At 40.2% G+C, this 19,399-nt stretch overlaps 1 protein-coding gene across 1 annotated transcript in view; it reads right to left on the bottom strand.

Annotated features, from left to right (window-relative positions):
* The window catches only part of LOC106831677 (reversion-inducing cysteine-rich protein with Kazal motifs-like), a 35,560-nt gene that overhangs the window by 5,287 nt on the left and 10,874 nt on the right, over positions 1–19,399 (bottom strand). The window contains 2 exon segments of the mRNA XM_070519668.1: positions 1,238–1,445; positions 17,299–17,478. Coding sequence (XP_070375769.1) covers positions 1,238–1,445; positions 17,299–17,478 — 388 coding nt within the window.

Genomic DNA, 19,399 nt, shown 5'->3' with positions numbered 1-19,399 from the left:
CCAAAGGCCTTGCTCACATTTTATACCCATCCTTACTGGTGCTACCATCAAGGGGGCTCTTCACTGTCTTTGAAAGGAATTGAACTAGGCTGGTCTGATCTGCTCTTTGCAAAATCACATCTCCTTTCTTTCAGGACCTTATCCACACTTGCTTCTTCCTCCTTCCCTCCCTCCCTTCCTTTCTCTTTTTAAATATCTTTTTAGTTATCAACATTAAAGTGTGTGGCCCAAACAATTGGAAAGTCCACTACTTTAAAATTTTCTCAGTCTTCAGTAGGGCTTTGACTCCTTTTCTGTAAGTTCTGTGAGCTAAGAGTCTATAAATTTCCCATGCGCCATCCCTTGTTTGTCACACAATAGTTACCCTTCCGCTCTCCCTTAGTCAGGTCATCTCCAAGTCATGTCAGAGAATAGAGGTGGAGCCTGTTTAAGGTTGAAATAAGCTGAAATCAGTCATCAAGTGCCCAGAAGCACTGAGCCACACACCAACTTAGGAGCTGGATATTAATTTGTTATTAGAAAAGTTTTTTGGAAAAAAAGATGGTTAAAGAGCAGTTGACACAGATTACTAAGTAGTTGATGCTTTTGGTTTCACCCACCATAGCAGCTTTCATCTTTACTTTATCCTAGGCCTCCTAAGCAAACCACTCACAAAATGATTGCCAGGAACAGGCCCTAAGGACTATATTCACTACCTCCTTCACGCGTCAAACACTTACAGAATACCTCTGTGTGTCAGGATTATGCCAATCCCTGAAGAGGAGAAAAAGAGGAAGGAGGACACAAGGAAAAAAGGCACAAAGAAGAATACGCTCCTCAAGGAGAGCAAAGTCTAACAGAATATAAGACAAGTACGCAAATTAAAATATAAAAACAGAATTATGCATTGAAAGTACTCAATAAATGTTTCTTGAACTAAGTTCCATAAGAGAAGTACAAACAAAGGTGTATGGAAATTTGCAGTGAGGATAAATTACCATCAGCTGGAGCAGTCGGGGAAGATTCCGTAGGAATGACCGGTATTTGAGAGGGCTAAGAAGGACAGGCAGCGGGCAAGTGGAGATGGGGGGAAGAGCATTTCAAGCAGAGGAGGAAAAAGTGGGAAAGAATTTGACATGTGGGGGCGATGGGCAAAGAGAAGTGGTGGGAGAGAAAACTGTGAAGGTAGGCTGTGGGTGGAGATCATGGAGGGTCTGAACCAAAACCGGAGAGTCACTATGATGAAAGAAACTTACTTGCAAATAATACTTCCCCGGGATTTACTGTGACAGGGTTTAATCTGCAGTGAACAAGCTATTGCTTTCCACATTTCTGGCTGGCACTTTTTAATGTCAAGAACAGGTACAGTGATAAATGGCATCTTTATGCTTCCTTTTTCCCACAGCTTCATGTCATTCGTGGCTCCTTGATCTGACTGAGAATAACTCCAGAAAAGTTCTGTTGGCCTAAAGAGAATACAGGCCAGAAGGAATCAACACGCAATCATTTTCTAGAGAGAAGCAATGTGCAAAACCCTAACATACTAATGCATCAGGAAAATCTGATTTTCTTAAAGGAGAAAGTACATAATCCTATCTGTAGGGGCATTAGCTGGCATGCTCCTTTACAGACAAGGTGTCCTTGAGGCTCCTTGTCTGGGCTACACACAAGCACTCACGATGATAACAGTCCTGGGCTTGGCCAACCCAGCTGCTTTCTCGTGGGAGAGTTAGCACCAAGACCCTCAAAGTCTGAGGGAACACGAACGCCCTCCAGGGGTCTCTGGACCTTGGAATGCAGGTCAGATAGGGATGATCCCCCTTGGCAAGCACACAGCCTTTTTTCCCTCTGCCTACTTAAGCGAACTTCTCTGGCAGCAGGTGCACATTGCCTGTCCAGCTGGTCGCCACTGGACCTTCCCTGGAAGTAACTCCTAATAAACCCATATGTCTGATTTTCTGTCTCCGAGTCTTTTCTTTGGTCTCTTGGCAACCTATCCCACACTGCTCACCCAGCTGGGTGTGTGGCAGAACACTTGGCGAGCCAGCCAGGAAACCAGAGAAAACCACATGAGCACAGACACTATGGGGGATGGGAAAGGAAATCTGTGGTAGTAATCCTGGGTTGGCTGGTGTCCTCCCTGTGGGGACCAGTCGCCACCACCCTTGATGGATGGGGTCCACTGTGTGAGTCTGGGGGTACCACCAAAACGCCAAAGAGCCTAGGGGAAAGTCCTGGGCATGAGAGAAGCCCAGGCCACTCCTACAGCTGTGGAGTAGCCCCTCTCCACCAGAAGATGGCTTGCAATGAAGGCAGGAGAAGTCCTGGGCGTGATAAATGTTGACAGAAAGAAATCAGAAGCCTGGGCGGTAGCTGCTACAGTGGGATGGCCCCTCCTTGCTGCTGTTCGCTTAGCAACGAAAGCCAAATTGGAAGCTAAGGCAAAGGTGAGACAGCTACAAGAGAAATTAAAATTAGAAAGGAAAACACGGCTGGTTCAAGCCAAAACTACTGAGGCTCTGTCAACACACCTCCGGGAATCTGGTGAGAAGATAGAGGTCTGAGCAACCCCAACCCAAAGGGGTGGATCCCAGAGACCTGCCTCCACCTGTTGGGCACATGCACCCACCATGAGGGATTACACTGCCGCAGAACTGGTGGAATTAGGGAACAGGTAAACTAAATAGATGTGAAAGGGATGGAAATTTGAGGGGGGAGGAACTTTTTAACAGTAATTATGTGTTGTGATGTAGGTACTTAAAATAACCCAAGATGAAGGCTAACTGCTTTAATGTCACATGAAGTTTTTGTGTGAAATCTAAACATAATTTTTGGGAACAAATGATTTAAATAAAAATGGGTAAGAGTTTTCAGGTACAATAATTATGTCATATGGTATAAACGCTTGAAAAACAGCTTCCAAAATCTTTTTGGTAACTTGAAACTTCAAAGTTTTGCTAAATTAAGTTAAATGATAAAAAATTCATTGAGTATCTAGGTCATTTTCCAAACAAGATAAAATATTAAAAATTGATAACTAAGCATGGATTTGTCTGCCTTTGGTTACTTATCTCCAAGAAAATAAAAGATGCTTGAGTTTATTGATAAACACATTTCGTACCTGCTGAGGAATTTTCTATGAGAAAACACATATTTCTAAAAAGTCTCTACACAAGGAAAATAAAATGTATGTTTTCAGTTAGAAAGGTATAAAAATAGAGATATTTGTCTTTGTTTTGTTAAAAAAGATAAATTTGTCCTAAAGTATTAAAAAGAAAAAAAAAGACATGGTACAAATTCTAAATGTAAAACGTAAATGACATAAAGTTTGCAAAAGTAAAACTTTGAGGAGTTGTGTGTATGGTCAAGTTGGCTGAGATTAAAATATAGAAGTTTCAATATCAAAAGTAACAATAGTCACAAAAACAGCCACTGGCTCCAGTGTGTGCACAGGAGCTAGGGCACGCCGAGAGTGCACCCCGCTGGGGACAAAAAGTGCCTGCAGGGGCAGGGAGAATGCAGTAAATGCAGGGTCCAGCCACCCTGCACCTGCAGGAGCAGCAGGTGGCCAGGACTCCTCCCCCGCCCCTGCCTCCTCTCTGGCGACATGACTGAGGCTGAGCAAAGCACAGAGACAGCAGTCTGCACAGTGACTGTCGCAGCCCATGGAGCAGCAAGCACCCTCTGAGGAAAAAAAAAGTCATAAACAAGCAAACGCTGTTCTGGTGGCTTTAACAGCACCCACAGTGACAGCCTGGGAACGCCCTAGCCCCCTCGACTGGATGGAGGGCCAAAGGACCTTGACCCGTCCCTGCAGCACCGTGCAGGTAGCTTAGGTATTGGGCGACCAGGGGTCACAAGTGGAAATAACAATGTATTGGTCTACAGGAGCAGAAAGCATTTTGTTGTCAGAGGTGAAAATGAGCAAAATGACTTCCATCACTTCTCACCTCACTCTGCGGCCGTGCTTCTGGAACACCGCCCAGTGGACAAAACCTCCTGAGGTTGCCTTGTTTCATTATATTGATGGTGTATTAACCTCTAAGTCTTTTCCAGACCTTCAAGAAGCCTCCTTCTCCCTCGCCGCCCACCTATGCCTAAGAGGATGGGAAGTAAACAAGAATAAAGTACAAGGGTCTAGGTTATCTGTCAAATACTTGGTGTTATCTGGTCGGGTAAGACAAAAGCAGTTCCTGCTACTGTTATAGATAAGACACAGGCTGTCCATCCTCTTTAAAAGTTGGTGCCAAAGGGAATCATCTGGGACTGGGGGACCACCGAGCAGGGGGCCTTCACTCAACCCGAAACAGCAGTGAAACAAATCCAGTCCGTGGGTGTGCTAACACAAAGAAAAACGTGTGGACTGGATGTCTCCAGTCACCCAGTGGGGTTTGGATGGGGTCTCTGGCAGAGGCAAAGCAATAAACCAGTGCCCCTCGGCTCTGGTCCCAATTGTGGAAAGGGGCTCCCCCTGCGGATGGCACAATAAATATGACAAAAGTGAGCTATTAAAGGTCACCCCTTGTGGGGGCAGAACTCTAGGATGGTATGTGGCAGCAGGTCCAGGGAATTACAATAACAGTGTATGGTGTGTTTGTACATCAGCCGACAACGCCGCCAGGAAACCAACAAACAGAAGAGTTTCCATCTCCTGGAAAAAGTGCCAACCAAAAGTGGCTACATAAGAAGAATGGACACAAAGGACAAAGGACCCAATGGGCTATTGCCAAGGACTGGGGCCTCCTCTTGCACTATAATAGGGTGCAGGTCTGTCAAGTGTGCCCTTCTTGTTCCTTACAGAGACAGAGACCCTGGGCCATTCCTCAGGACACAGGCCAAATTGCCAGAAGCAACCAGCCTGCTCAATGCTGGCAGATGGACTACATCAGGCCCTTGCCTCTTTCTGATGGCTGTCGGCATGCCCTTACTAGTGTGGACACATCTACAGGACTGCTACAGACATATCCCAGCAGGAGAGCCACACAGAAGACCACCATGAGAGGCCTGGGACACCTCTGTGCTGCCTATGGTGTTCCCATGAACATTGACAGTGACCAAGGTACACGTTTTACTGGCCACCAGGTATAGAAGTGGGCTGATCAAATGGGCATACATTAACATTTTCACCTGCAATACAACCCCACAGCCACAGGGCTGGTGGAATGAATGAATGACTTGCTGAAATAACAATTGAGGACAGAAAACAGGACCCTAGTCCACTGGACAAGACACCTGACAACTACAATACGTGAACTGAATAAACATAAGATACACCCAACCCAGTCCATATCAGATGTTGACACAAGGACTGATATGATGGTATGTCTACAGACAAAAGCAATAAAAAAGAAAACTACAACCAAAGCTGGGCACTCAGAACAACTTGCTTTTGCCTCTGCCACAGAACTCCCTACTGGGGCCCAGATGGTCACTTGGCCCTGGGACCGGTAGGCAGGGCCCCACTGGTATAGTCTCTTAACCCCTTTGAGGACAGGCTTAAAACAAGATATCATGGTAACACCTCTAATTCCCCAAGGCACTTTCATCCTTTCCCTCTGGTGTGCCTTGTTGGATGGTCATGACCTCCCTGTTCTAGTCCCCTCTAAACATCTTCCTTTTCATCCTTAGGACAATGTCTGCCAACCTTTCCACTGCATGGACACACACTGGTGCTGACATACAAAACTGCTCCACCTGCTGGGTATGCAGCAAGCTGCTTGCCTTCAACCACAGGGTTACCATGGCATCTCCAAGCTGCCAACGCCTCTGACTGGAGAGCCCCATGAGAATGGAGGAATGCCACCCACTTTCCCATTCCTACTCCCTTCCACTTGCAACATGTTTTCTTTGGTGTCCTTGCCTTTTTAATACTTTTATTTTCATGTTGTGCTCTCGGTTGCTGTTGTAGTTTCTGGCTACAGTGCTCCTCCAGGTCAAGGGAAACCATAGAACACTGGCATGATAAGATTGTAAGGGCCATTTGGACACACAGGGGGTAAAGTGTAGGGGCATTAGCTGGCATGCCCCTTTGAAAACCATGTGTACTTGAGGCTCCTTGTCTGGGCTACACGCCAGCACTCATGATGATAACAGTCCTGGGCTTGGCCAACCCAACTGCTTTCTCATGGGAGAGTTAGCAACAAGACCCTCACGGTCTGAGGGAACATGGAGGCCCTCTGGGGTGGGTGGGGCTCAGGTCCTTGGAATACAGATCATTCAAGGACAGTCCCCCATGGCAAGCACACAGCTTTTGTTCCTTTGCCTACTTAAGCAAGCTTCTCTCGGGCGTGGTAGCGGGTGCATGTTGCTGTCCAGCCAGCCACCAATGGACCTTCCCTGTAAGTAACTCCTAATAAACCCATATGTCTTGTTCACCATCTCCAGGTCTTCTCTTTGGTCTCTTGGCAACCTATTTTACACTGCTCACACAGCTGGGCATGTGGCGGAACACCATCAAAGGAAATTGGCTTTGAATGTATGAAGATTCAATGTAGATGTTACCAATAAGTTTCAGATTGCATGTTTCCTTTTTAACACACATTTTTGCAAGGCAGTTAAAAACTTCAAAATGGGGGAGTGACATCAGTGTCATGGCATAGTGAGCTTTCCCGGGACTCTCTCCCCTCCTACATACAACAAAAAGGAGAAACCATATTCCAACAGAAAATACCCTAAAAGCACAGGAATCCTAGGAGACTCACGGCAGCCAAATGACAGAGGGTGGAGACACTGGAGCCCCCCTCACAGGAGCTGGAACAGGATAAGAGAGAACTTTGCTCTCTCCCCTAAAGACTGGGACTGCCGCCCTGGGAGGCTCTGTGAGGGAAAGAGTGGTGGAGGGGTCACGTGTCCATGGGATGACCCAGGACTCCCTGGGGTCCTTGCAGCCCAGAGGGAAGCCCTCTAATGGGGTAAAAACTTTCACGCCGGGTGACCTCATCAAGCCAAGACACCAGGAGACCAGGTAGTGAGAGTGATCAGGAAACCAGGGACTGCACACAGGAGAAAGCACCCCTCCCCCAACCAGTGCTGCGCCATCTTGGCTGAAGGTGGATGGCTCAGAATACCCGACTCTCAACCTCCACCAGTGACGACAGGCTGTAACTGCAACTGAATAATATCACAATGGGAACACCCTGTTCTTCCAACATCAGGCAGTTCATCACATCTCCAGAACAGAAAGAAAACAATAAACACCCAGAATTCAGTCCTGAGGACTCAGAAATAAGTAAACTAAATGACAATGAATTCAAAATAGCTATCATCAAAAAACTCAATGAGCTAAGAGAGAATATAGAGAAACAATTCAGTGAGTTCAGTAGCTACTTCACAAAAGAGATTGAAACTATAAAGAAGAATCAATCAGAAATACTAGAGATGAAAGACACAATGGAAGAGATAAAACACAATGCAGATTCCCTGAATGCTCGTGTGGACATCACAGAGGAGTGAATCAGCATAATCGAACATAGACATGTTGAATTGCTCCAGACAGAGGAGAGAAAGAACTGAGACTAAAAAGAAAAGAAGAAAGTTTCCAAGAAAGATCCCACTCAATGAGAAAATGCAACGTAAGAATTATAAGTATTCAAGAAGGTGAAGAGAAGGAGAATGGAGCAGAAAGAGTGCTCAAAGAAATAATAGCAGAGAACTTTCCAAATCTAGGGAACAAGAAGGAAATGTGTGTGGAGGAAGCTTTCAGATATCCCAGATTTGTCAATGTAAAAAGACCTACTGCAAGGCATATAGTAGTAAAACTGGAAAAAATGAATGACAAGGAAAGAATACTCAGGGCAGCAAGGTAGAAGAAAATAAACTACGAAGGAACCCCTGTCAAACTTTCAGCAGATTTCTCTGCAGAAACCTTAGAAGCCGGGAGAGAATGGAACCACATATTCAAAACTTTAAAAGATAAAAATCTTCAGCCAAGAATACTCTATCCAGCAAAAATATCCTTCAGATATGAGGGAGAAATTAAATCTTTCCAAGACAAACAAAAGCTAAGGAACTTTGTAGCCATGAGACCCCCCCCCACCATGAAATCCTCAAGAAGGCCCTCATACCTTAAAAAAGAAAAAAAGGGAGAAACGGTCACAAAACACAGAGTAAGGAGACAGAATCAGAATAGGATAGCAAATATTCAACTATAGCAGTAGGCTAAAGGGAAGGAAAACATCAAAAACAAGGAAAATCTTGTCACTTTAACCACAAACTCACAAAACAAGTTGGAATAAGATATGAAAACAATAACTTAGGAGGGGAGGAGGAAAGGGACTGAATCAGTTTAGACTAAGGAAATAAGAGGCCATCAGAAAATGGACTATATTATGCCGAGATTCTGAATACAAGTTTCAGGGTAGCCCCTAAACTAAAACAGAACAGAAAACAAAAAATAAATAAGGAAAACCCAAAGAAACACAGCATAAAAAAACTGCATAATTCAATGGGTAGATTAAAACACACAGGACGAGAAAGAAAGGAAATGCAGGAAAACTGGAAAATGAGTGATACAATGACAGCACTAAGCCCTCATACATCCATAATCACCCTCAATGTAAACGGATTGAACTCTCCAACAAAAAGACACAGAGTGGCAAGATGGATTAGAGAACAAGATCCCACAATTTGTTGCCTCCAGGAAACACATCTCAGCTCCAACGACAAATACAGGCTCAGAGTGAAGGGGTGGAAGGTGATACTCCAAGCTAATGGCAAACAAAAGACAGCAGGTGTCACAATACTTATATCAGACAAAGTAGACTTCAAGATAAGGCAGCTAAAGAGAGACAAAGAGGGGCAGTATATAATGATCAAAGGAACACTCCATCAAGAAGAAATAACGCTTATAAATATCTATGCACCCAACACAGGAGCACCAAAGTTCACAAAGCAACTATTAACAAACCTAAAAGAAGATATCAAAAATAACACAATAATAGTAGGGGAAATCAACACCCCGCTCACATCATTGGACAAATCATCCAAACATAAAATCAACAAGGAAACAGTAGAATTAAATGAAAAGCTAAAACAGTTGGACTTAATAGACATAGATAGAACACTCCATCCAAAAACAGCAGAATACACATTCTTCTTAAGTATGCACAGAACATTCTCAAGGATAAACCATATGTTGGGAAACAAGACAAGCCTCTATAAATTTTAAAAAATTGAAATAATAACAAGCATCTTCTCCAATCATAATTCTGTAAAGCTGGAAATTAATTACAAGAAAAAAGCTGAGAAAGGGACAAAGATGTGGAGACTAAACAATATACTATTGAACAAGCAATGGATCACTGAAGAAATTAAAGAAGAAATAAAAAATATCTGGAGACAAATGAAAATGATAACATGCTATACCAACTCATATGGGATGCAGCAAAAGCTGTATTAAGAGGGAAATTCATTGCAATATAGTCACACCTTAATAAACAAGAAAAACCCTAAATAAGCAACCTCAAACTACACCTAACTGAATTAGAAAAGGAAGAACAAACAAAGCCCAAAGTCAGCAGAAGGAGATAAATAATAAATATTAGAGCAGAAATAAATATTATTGAAACAAAAAAGGCATTAGAAAGGGTCAATGAAACAAAGTGCTGGTTCTTTGAGAAGATAAATAAAACTGACAAACCCCCAGCCAAACTTACAAAGAAAAAAAGAGAGAAGGCTCAAATAAACAAAATCAGAAATGAAAGAGGAGAAATAACAACAGACTCCACAGAAATACAATGGATTATGACAGAATACTACAAAAAACTATATGCCAACAAAATGGATAACCTAGAGGAAATGGATAAATTCTTAGACTCTTACAACCTCCCAAAGCTGAGTCAAGAAGAAACAGACAATCTAAACAGATCAGTCACAAGGAAAGAGATTGAAACAGCCATCAAAAGCATCCCAAAGAATAAAACCCAGGACCAGATGGCTTTCCTGGGGAATTCTACCATACTTTCAGAGAGGATTTAATACCTATCCTTTTCAAGCTATTCCAAAAAATTAGGGAGGATGGAACACTTCCTAACACATTCTACGAGGCCAACATCACGCTGATACCAAAGCCTGACAAGGACACCACGAAAAAAGAGAACTACAGGCCAATATCGCTGATGAACATAGATGCAAAAATTCTCAACAAAATTCTGGCAACCCAAATTCAGCAATTCATCAAAAGGATCATACATCATGATCAAATGGGATTCATACAAGGGACACAGGGATGGTTCGACATCCACAAATCAATCAACATGATACACCACATCAACAAATTGAGGAATAAAAACCACGCGATCGTCTCAATAGATGCAGAGAAAGCATCTGACAAGATTCAATAGCCATTTATGATAAAAACTCTTAAAAAAATGGGGATAGAAGGAAATTACCTCAACATAACAAAGGCCATATACAACAAACCCACAGCCAACATCATACTCAATGAGCAAAAACTGAGTCCCATCCCCCTGAGAACAGGAAGACAACAAGGATGCCCACTATCACCACTCTTATTCAACATAGTACTGGAGGTTTTGGCCAGAGAAATTAGGCAAAAGAAAGGAATAAAAGGAATCCAAATAGGGGATGAAGAAGTGAAACTCTCGCTGTTTGCAGACGACATGATCTTACATACAGAAAACCAAAAAAAATCCACTGGAAAACTAATAGAAACAATCAACAACTACAGTAAAATTACAGCGTACAGAGTCAACCTACAAAAATCAGTTGCTTTTCTATACTCCAATAGCAAACTTACAGAAAGAGAACTCAAAAATATAATTCCATTTGCAATTGCAACTAAAAAAATATAGTACTTAGGAATAAATTTAACCAAGGAGGTGAAGGACTTATACCAAGAAAACTATAAGGCATTACTGAGAGAAACTGATAATGACTTAAAGAGATGGAAAGAGATTCCTTGCTCATGGATTGGATGAATAAACATAGTTAAAATGTCCATACTACCCAAAGCAATCTACAGATTCAATGCAATCCCTATCAGAATCCCAATGACATTCTTCACAGAAACAGAGCAAGGAATCCTAAAATTCGTATGGGGCAATCAAAGACCCCAAATTGCTAAGGCAATCCTGAGAAAAAAGAACAAAGCTGGATATATCACAATCCCTGACTTCAAAATGTACTGCAAAGCTATAGTGACCAATACGGCATGGTACCGGTACAAAACCAGGCACACAGATCAATGGAACAGAACTGAGAGCCCAGAAATAAAACCACATGCCTACGGTCAGCTAATCTTTGACAAAGGTGCCAAGAACATACAACGGAGAAAAGATAGTCTCTTCAATAAATGGTATTGGGAAAACTGGACAGCCACATGCAAAATAATGAAGGTAGACCACTATCTCACACCCTACAGAAAAATAAACTCAAAATGGATCAAAGACTTGAAGATACAACCTGAAACTATAAAAGTCCTGGAAGATAATTTTGGCAGTGCACTATTTGACATCAAACTAAAAAGGATCTTTTCAAATACCATGTCCTCTCAAACAAGGGAAACAAAAGAAAAAATAAACAAGTGGGACTTCATCAGACTAAAGAACTTCTGCAACGCAAGAGAAACTAGGATCAAAACAAAGAGACAACCCACCAATTGGGAGAAAATATTTGCAAATCATATATCTGACAAGGGGTTAATCTCCATAATATATAAGGAACTCACACAAATGAACAATAAAAAAAATAAACAACCCGATCAAAAAATGGGTAGAGGATGTGAACAGACATTTTTCCAAATAAGATACACAGATGGCTAATAAACACATGAAAAGATGTTCAACATCACTAATCATCAGGTAAATGCAAATCAAAACTACACTAAGATACCACCTTATGCCTGTTAAAATGGCTATAATCACAAAGACTGAAAATAACAAATGTTGGAGAGGGTGTGGAGAGAAGGGAACCCACATACACTGCTGGTGGGAATGTAGACTGGTGCAACCACTATGGGAAACAGTATGGGTATTCCTCAAAAAACCAAAAATAGACCTACCATATGACCCAGCTATCCCACTACTGGGTAACTACCCAAACAATTTGAAATCAACAATCCAAAGTAACATATGCACCCCTATGTTCATTGCAGCACTATTCACAATAGCCAAGACATGGAAGCAACCCAAGTGCCCATCGACCGACAGTTGGATAAAGAAGATGTGGCATACATATATATATATAGCATGGAGGACTACTCAGCCAGAAAAAAAGACAAATTCATCCCATTTGCAATAACATGGAAGGACCTAGAGGGAATTATGCTAAGAGAAATAAGCCAGACTGAGAAAGCCAATACCATATAATTTCACTTATATGTGGAATATAAACAAGTACTGGGACAAAGAAAACAGGTCAGTGGTTACCAAGGGAAGGGGGATGGGGAGGCACTGGAGGTGAAGGGGAGCACTTATGTGGTGACGGTCAAGAAATAATATACAACTGAAATCTCACATTGATGTAAACTATTATGAACTCAATTTAAAAAAAGCAAAAAAAAAAAACCTTCAATATGCTGTGGACAGGACTATCATCTCCACCCACATCATTTCTTTCATTTCACAAAATAAATGTCATAAGTTCAAGTTTTTAAAATTGAGGTACAATTTATAAAAATAAAATGCACTGATTTTTGGGGTACAGTCTGATGTAATTTGACAAATATGTACATCCACATAAGCACATCCAAATCAATTAAGGAGCATTTCCATCACGTCAGAAAGTCCTCTTGTGTCCCCGTCCAGTCAATGCCCTCCCTGCTGACTGCACCCCAGAGGCCACCACCGTTCATACTTATATCACCATAGATTAATTTTGCCTCTTCTAGAACTTCACATAAATGGAATCCTATTGTATATACTCTTTTGGGTCTGGTGTATTTAGCTAAACAATCTTTTTGAGAGTCACCCATGGTCTGTATATAAATTGTTTGTTCCTTTTTATTGTAGTATTCCATTAATAAATGTACCACAGTTTGTTTTCCTAGTGGTTCTCAAACTTTTTGACCTCAGGACCCATTTACACTGTTAAAATTATTGGGTTCTAAAAAAACTTTTGTTTATGCGGGTTATATCCACCAATAACTATCGCACATGAATCAAAACTGAGAGATTTTTAAGGTAGTTATTAATTCATGTAAAATGATAATAAACCCATGATATGTTAATATAAATAACATTTTTTAAAAAAAATAACTATATTTTCCAAAACAACATCAGTGAGAATGGCAGGAATGGAGGTTTTGAAAATCTCTTTAATGTCTGTCTTCATAGAATACAGCTAGACTTTCACACCTGCTCCTGCATTCAATCTGTTGCTATACCATGTCTGGAAAACTCCACTGTTCACTCTTGTGAGAACGAGCGTGAAAAAGGAAAATAAAATTTTAGTGTTACTATAAAAGTAGTTTTGATTTCACAGGGTTTGGGGACCACGGACCACACTCTCAGAAAGGTTGGCTTATTCAGTCACCTGTTTATATACACTAAGGTTGTTTCCAGTTTTCATGCCTCTTTTCACAGCTAGAAATAGCACTGCTGGGTCATAACTTTCTAAGAAACTGCCAAACTGTTTTCCAAAGCGGTTATACCAGTTTACACTCTCACCAGCAATGTATGAAAGTTCCAGTTGATTTACGTGCTTGTCAGTCTTTTTAATTGTAGCCATTCTATTAGTGTTCAGTGGAATCTTATTGCTTTCAATTTGCATTTTGCTAATGTCTAATTATGTTGAGCATTTTTTGGCGCACTTAATTGGTCATTTGTCTAGCTTCTTTTGTGAAGTGTCTTTCCAGCCTTTCGGCTTTTTTAAAAAGTTGTCTTTTTACTACTGAGTTGTAAGAATTCTTTATGTATTCTGAATATAAGTCCTTCATCAGATATATGTATTACAAATATTTTCTGCCAGTTTGTGGTTTGCATTTGCATTTTCTTAATAGTCTCTTTTAATAAACAAATTTTTTTAATTTTTAAAATTTATCTAAAGTATTTTATTGGGTTATAACTTACGTACAATATAATCCACAGATCTTGACAGTTCAGTTCAGTAAGTCTTGAAAATTGTATTCATCTATGTAATCAAAGCTCCACCAAGACACAGAGTATTTCTATCACCCCATAAAGTCTCCTTAAGCCCCCTCCAGTCAATTTCCCCCTTCCACCACAGGCAATGACTTTCTTGATCTTTACCCTCAAAGATCACTTTTGCCTATTCTAGGACCCCATATATATGGAATTATAAAGAATGTATTTTGTTTCAGGCTTCTTTCATTCAACATAAGATTCATCCATGTTTTGGGGTTTAACAATAGTTTGGCTTTTTTTTTTTTTCTTTGCTGTGCACTATTCCATTGTGTGGACACACCACAATATGTTCTTCTATTCTCTTCTTCATGAATGCTTTGTTTACTATTCTCCCAATTTTGGGTTCTTATGAATAAGGCTTTTTTTGGACATATGTCCATATGAATAAGTCTTTTTTTTGGACTTACGTTTTCATGTCTCTTGGGTAAATGCTTCAGAATACAATTGCTGGGTCATAGATTTAACTTGTTAAGAGACTGCAAGAAAACTCTCCACAGTGCTTAAACCACCTTAAACTCTCAGGAGCAAAGTATGAGAGTTTTATTTGCTTCACACGCTTGTCAGTCTTTTAATTTTAGCCATTCTAGTGGGTGTGAACAGGTATCTCACTGAGGTTTTAATTTGCATTTTGCATGACTAATGATAGTGAACTTTTTCATATATTTAAATGGCTATTTTGAGGTCTTCTTTGGTGAAGGGTCCTTGAAAGTTTTTTGCCCACTTTTTTACTTAGGTTGTTTGACTTGTTATTATGAGGTTGTAGGAATTATTTATATATTCTGGGTACAAGTCTTTTGTTAAATGTGCGTGTGTCTACGTGTGATATATAGAATATTTTCTCTCAGATTGTGGTTTGCCTTTTCAAGTTTTAAACAGTGTCTTTTGGTGAACAAAAGTGTTTACTGTTGAACTCTAACGCATTAATTTTTTCCTTTTTAATTAGTGCATTTTGTCTTGTATACAAAATCTTTGCCTACATCTTTGAAGGTTGTCAAGACACTCCTATGTTTTCTTCCAGAAGCCTTATATTTTAGCTTTTATGTTTAGTTCTATGACACAGCACGAATGAATTTTTTTGCAGGGTGTGAGATAGAGGTTGAGGTTCTTTTCTTTTTCATACAGATATTCGATCATTCCACCATCATTTGTTGAGATGTTTCTTTTTGCATTGAACTGCCTTGCTACCTCTGTTGAAAATCATTCTTGCCTCTCCATTCTGTCCTGAGGATTTACTTATCTAAACTTATGCCAATATCACATTGTTTTAATTTCTGTTGCTTTATAATAAGTCTCGAAATCAGGTACTGTAAGTTCTCCAGATTTGTTCTTTTTAAAAAATTGTTTTAGCCATTCCAGGTGCTTTGCCTTTTCATAGAAATGTTAGAATTAGCCTGGCAATTTCTATTTTAAAAAGCCTGTTGGGACTCTGATTGGGATTGCACTGAATCTGGAGATCAGTTTTGGGAGAATTAACATCTTAACAATATTGAGTCTTTTAATCCATGAACACGGTACCTCTCTCCATTTATCTGCTGTCTATAACTTCTCTCTGCAAAGTTTCTGGTTTTTTAATACAGAGTTCTTGCACGTCTTTTGTTAAGTTTATCTCTAAGTATTTCATGTCTTTTGATGCAAGTGTGTAAACTACTTTTCATAAATTTCATTTTCCAATTGTTTGTTGCTCATACACAGAAATACAACTGGCTTTTGTACATTAACCTTGTATCTCATGACTTTGTTAAACTCAAGGATATAAGGGGAGTTTGTATGCAGACTTGGGGGCATCTCCTCTTGTGGTTCCCTCCTTTCTGGCATTTTCTGCTTCCACATCCAGCCACTCTGGCAGCCTCAACTCTGATCTCTAACTCCTCAGCCCAAGACTGCTGCTTTTTCCTTGAGTTCTAGAAGCCATGAAAGTGCCCACGAAGGAAAAGCTGAATAAGTGTGCCTCTCACTCAGTGCAGTTTCCATCTTTCATGTGATGAAGCCCTCTCCTGCTTTTGGTCACTCTCCAATGCCTTCAAATCAATCGATTTTTAGTATTTTGTACAGAGCTCATAACTGGTATTGGCAGGAGTGTTAGTCTGATATAAACTACTCCACCATGCCAGTAAGTCTAATACTCTATCATCAGTTGTAAAGATATCTCAATTTTTAATTTTTTTTTTTTTTGCTGAAGAAGATTCATCCTGAACTAACATCTGTTGCCAATCTTCCTCTATTTTGTATGTGACCCGCTGTCACAACATGGCCACTGATACATAGGTGCCCAGGAACTGAACCCGGGCCACCAAAACTGAGCATGCTGAACTTAACCACTGGGCCACGAGGGCTGGCCCAAGATATCTCAATTTTTACTCAAAACTATAACCTGAATACTTTTAAGAGGATAGGACGTATGTTAGCTGGAGGTAAACATCCTGTGAACTTCCTTCTGGTCCAACTGAATGATCCTCTTCCTTCTTGACCTCTTGATCTCTGGGCTGCTGCTCACAAAGCCAGCCCCCTCTTCTTTAGTAACTCTCCCTCTCTGGCTTCTGTGACGTGGCACTCTCTATGCTTCTGGATGCCCTTTTTCTGTTTTCTTCGCTGCTTCTTCACCCATTAGCTCAGTTCTTGGCCCTTATTTCCCTTACCCTACTGAATACCTCAGGAAAATACCTATTCAAATTGCTTCTGTAAAGAAAATGTTTTCGTATGAAATAGGGGACTCGCTGAGGGGGAACCTCAGCCAGTCTGTAGGTCCTTCAAGTAAACTGTCCACAAGAGGGCATCTGGATGACCAGATTGTCCAGTGATTTATTCTGCGACGAACTGTTTCCACTGGTGGTGGAGCAGAAGAGAGAGAAGGAGAATAGTAGACTGAAGGCCGAGGAGACTCTGAATTCTAGAAGTTTGAAGTACTTCTAGATTAGAAAGGACTTGCTTATAGTGCTTCCTTTCCCAGGGTAATTTACCAGATGGAATGTACCACCTAAAGACGAAATCATAAAGAAATGCTACTTCCTTTTAACTTAGCAGGAACAAAATCAGAATGCAGTCGTCTTGTCACTTACTTAAAAACCAGATAATTAATGATAAAAATATTTCCACTCCATGTATAATAATCTGCTCCTACCTGTTGTTAAAATTAGTACAGTGGTCTTTTCACTTACTTAAAAACCAGATAATTAATGATAAAAATATTTCCACTCCATGTATAATAATCTGCTCCTACCTGTTGTTAAAATTAGTACAGTAGGTAAGGTTTCTACAGCCCAACTGACAAGGTTCCCGAACATCTGCTAAACAGGTCAACATGGACACTTCCACTGGATTATATTCACAAAAGCGATCAAACTCTTGCCAGCTCTGTGTGTTGCCCCAGCTCATGCTATAAAGTTTAGTGCACAGTTCCCTAAAACAAAAGCACAAATGCAGAAACATAGATGAGCCAAATGAACAAATAACTGATTCACATAAAACTCAAACTCTATGAACTGTACTTTAGAATATAAATGAGAAAAAAAAGTACAAAAACCAAAAGACCAAGATCTCCTACAATTTAGAGCCAGGAAAAGTGATCTTTCCATGAAAAAGTTAGCCTTCTCTTATTTTCCATCTCCTTCCCTTCTGCCATGGTTGCTAGAAAGCTCAGTGCTAAATTTAATGTTTAATTATAGTATTCGTACATGTTTATTTTTAGCACAATTACTTCCCTCTATATTTCTGATCTCTCTTTTACCTTTACTTAGAGTAAGGTAAAGCATACAGTTTTGCCTCCACCCAGATATATTCCATTATAATTGTGTTCCCATTACAAGAGGCCAAACTGTGACATGGTCCTCAGACTTCTTTTAAGCAGCATTATAGACTTACAGTTCACTAGTTTCTCCATGAAAAACTACCCTAAAGCCACGTATATTCCTTAAGATATACCAAGACTGTCTACATGGGAAGGCTTATGAATTCTAAAGCTTCTATATACTACTGTATTATGTATGTATTCTTTTCAGTACTTGATGAATACAAAGCAACTCAAGCGCATGCGTATAGCTAAAATAATATCAGTACCATTTCCAAAGGCTTTCACACATAATTTATAAATGTAATAAAAATGCAAAAAAAATGTAATACACGTAATACAAAATTTTAATACTACCAAAACATACAAAATCACTCCTCCACTCCCGTCACATTTTATTTGACTCTCACAATTACCCCAGTGAGAGGGTATCTTTACTTTTATGTTTGTTCATCACTCCACCAGGGCTTACTGAGTGCCTATTTTGTGTGAGGCCCTGTTGGAGGCACTGGATATGCAGTGGCACATAAAAGAAACAAGGTCCCTGCTCTCAATGGAAGTCACACAACATGGGGATGAGGAAGCTGAGATCAAGTTACTTCAGACACCCTGATCTGGAAACCAGCCCTTCCTCTAGTCCTTACCTCTCTGTATGACCTTGCACAGATTGTTTAACATTCAGAGTTTGTTTTCTATATATAAACAGGAATTATACAAATTGAGACTAATCATAAGATGATACCAATCATCTTATAAGGTTTCATGAGGACAAGGTAAGGTGGAAGTGAAAGTATTCAGTAAACCACAAAACCTTACATCAGGGGAAGAGAGGGCCAACAGTGTTTTTTACTGAAGTTCTTCTGGGATGACACAGCCATTCCAAGCTCCAGTGACTACAAGGCATAAAATTTTTTGTGGACATTCAAAGAATTACTCAGTACCCCTCCCATAAATACATTTATTAATTCCTATCAGAAACCCAATTTCCTTAATTATATCACCAACTTAACTTCTCTTTAAGCCATTCTCTTAATTTTCTTTGGGCGTTTTCCAGATTTTTCACATCTTTGGTAAAGTTTGATGAGCTATTCTAGGCAGAATTTTTTGCTAAAGGTCCATCCAGTTTAGAACCCATGGAAAGACTGTTTCACTCCTGGTATGTCATATTCATTCCAGGATATTCTAGTAATATGTTGTCTTTTTTCACTCAAAATATCCTTAATAAAGCAAAATTCTCTTTCACCTGTGTTCTACCATGACCTTATCTCCATTTATCCTTGTCTCTAGATTGTGTTTCTTCCATCCTATATTTGTATTGTTAATTTTTTATCCCTAAGCGTGTCACTCAAATGAATGCCAATACACTGCTATCAAACTTTGGGTGCCCGTGTCAACCCAGGTTATTCACCAATCTACACAAAAGGTCGGTTAAGTTCAAAGTTTCATAATCTAACAAAGAGAATATCCCCTAGATATCAGATCAAAACATCTTCTAAATTGTAAGCTTACCTAATGATAACTTTGAGGGTAGAAT

This window comes from Equus asinus, chromosome 10 (assembly GCF_041296235.1).
Source record: "Equus asinus isolate D_3611 breed Donkey chromosome 10, EquAss-T2T_v2, whole genome shotgun sequence".
Classification (NCBI taxonomy): domain Eukaryota; kingdom Metazoa; phylum Chordata; class Mammalia; order Perissodactyla; family Equidae; genus Equus; species Equus asinus.
This window is presented reverse-complemented; position numbering and strand designations above follow the sequence as displayed.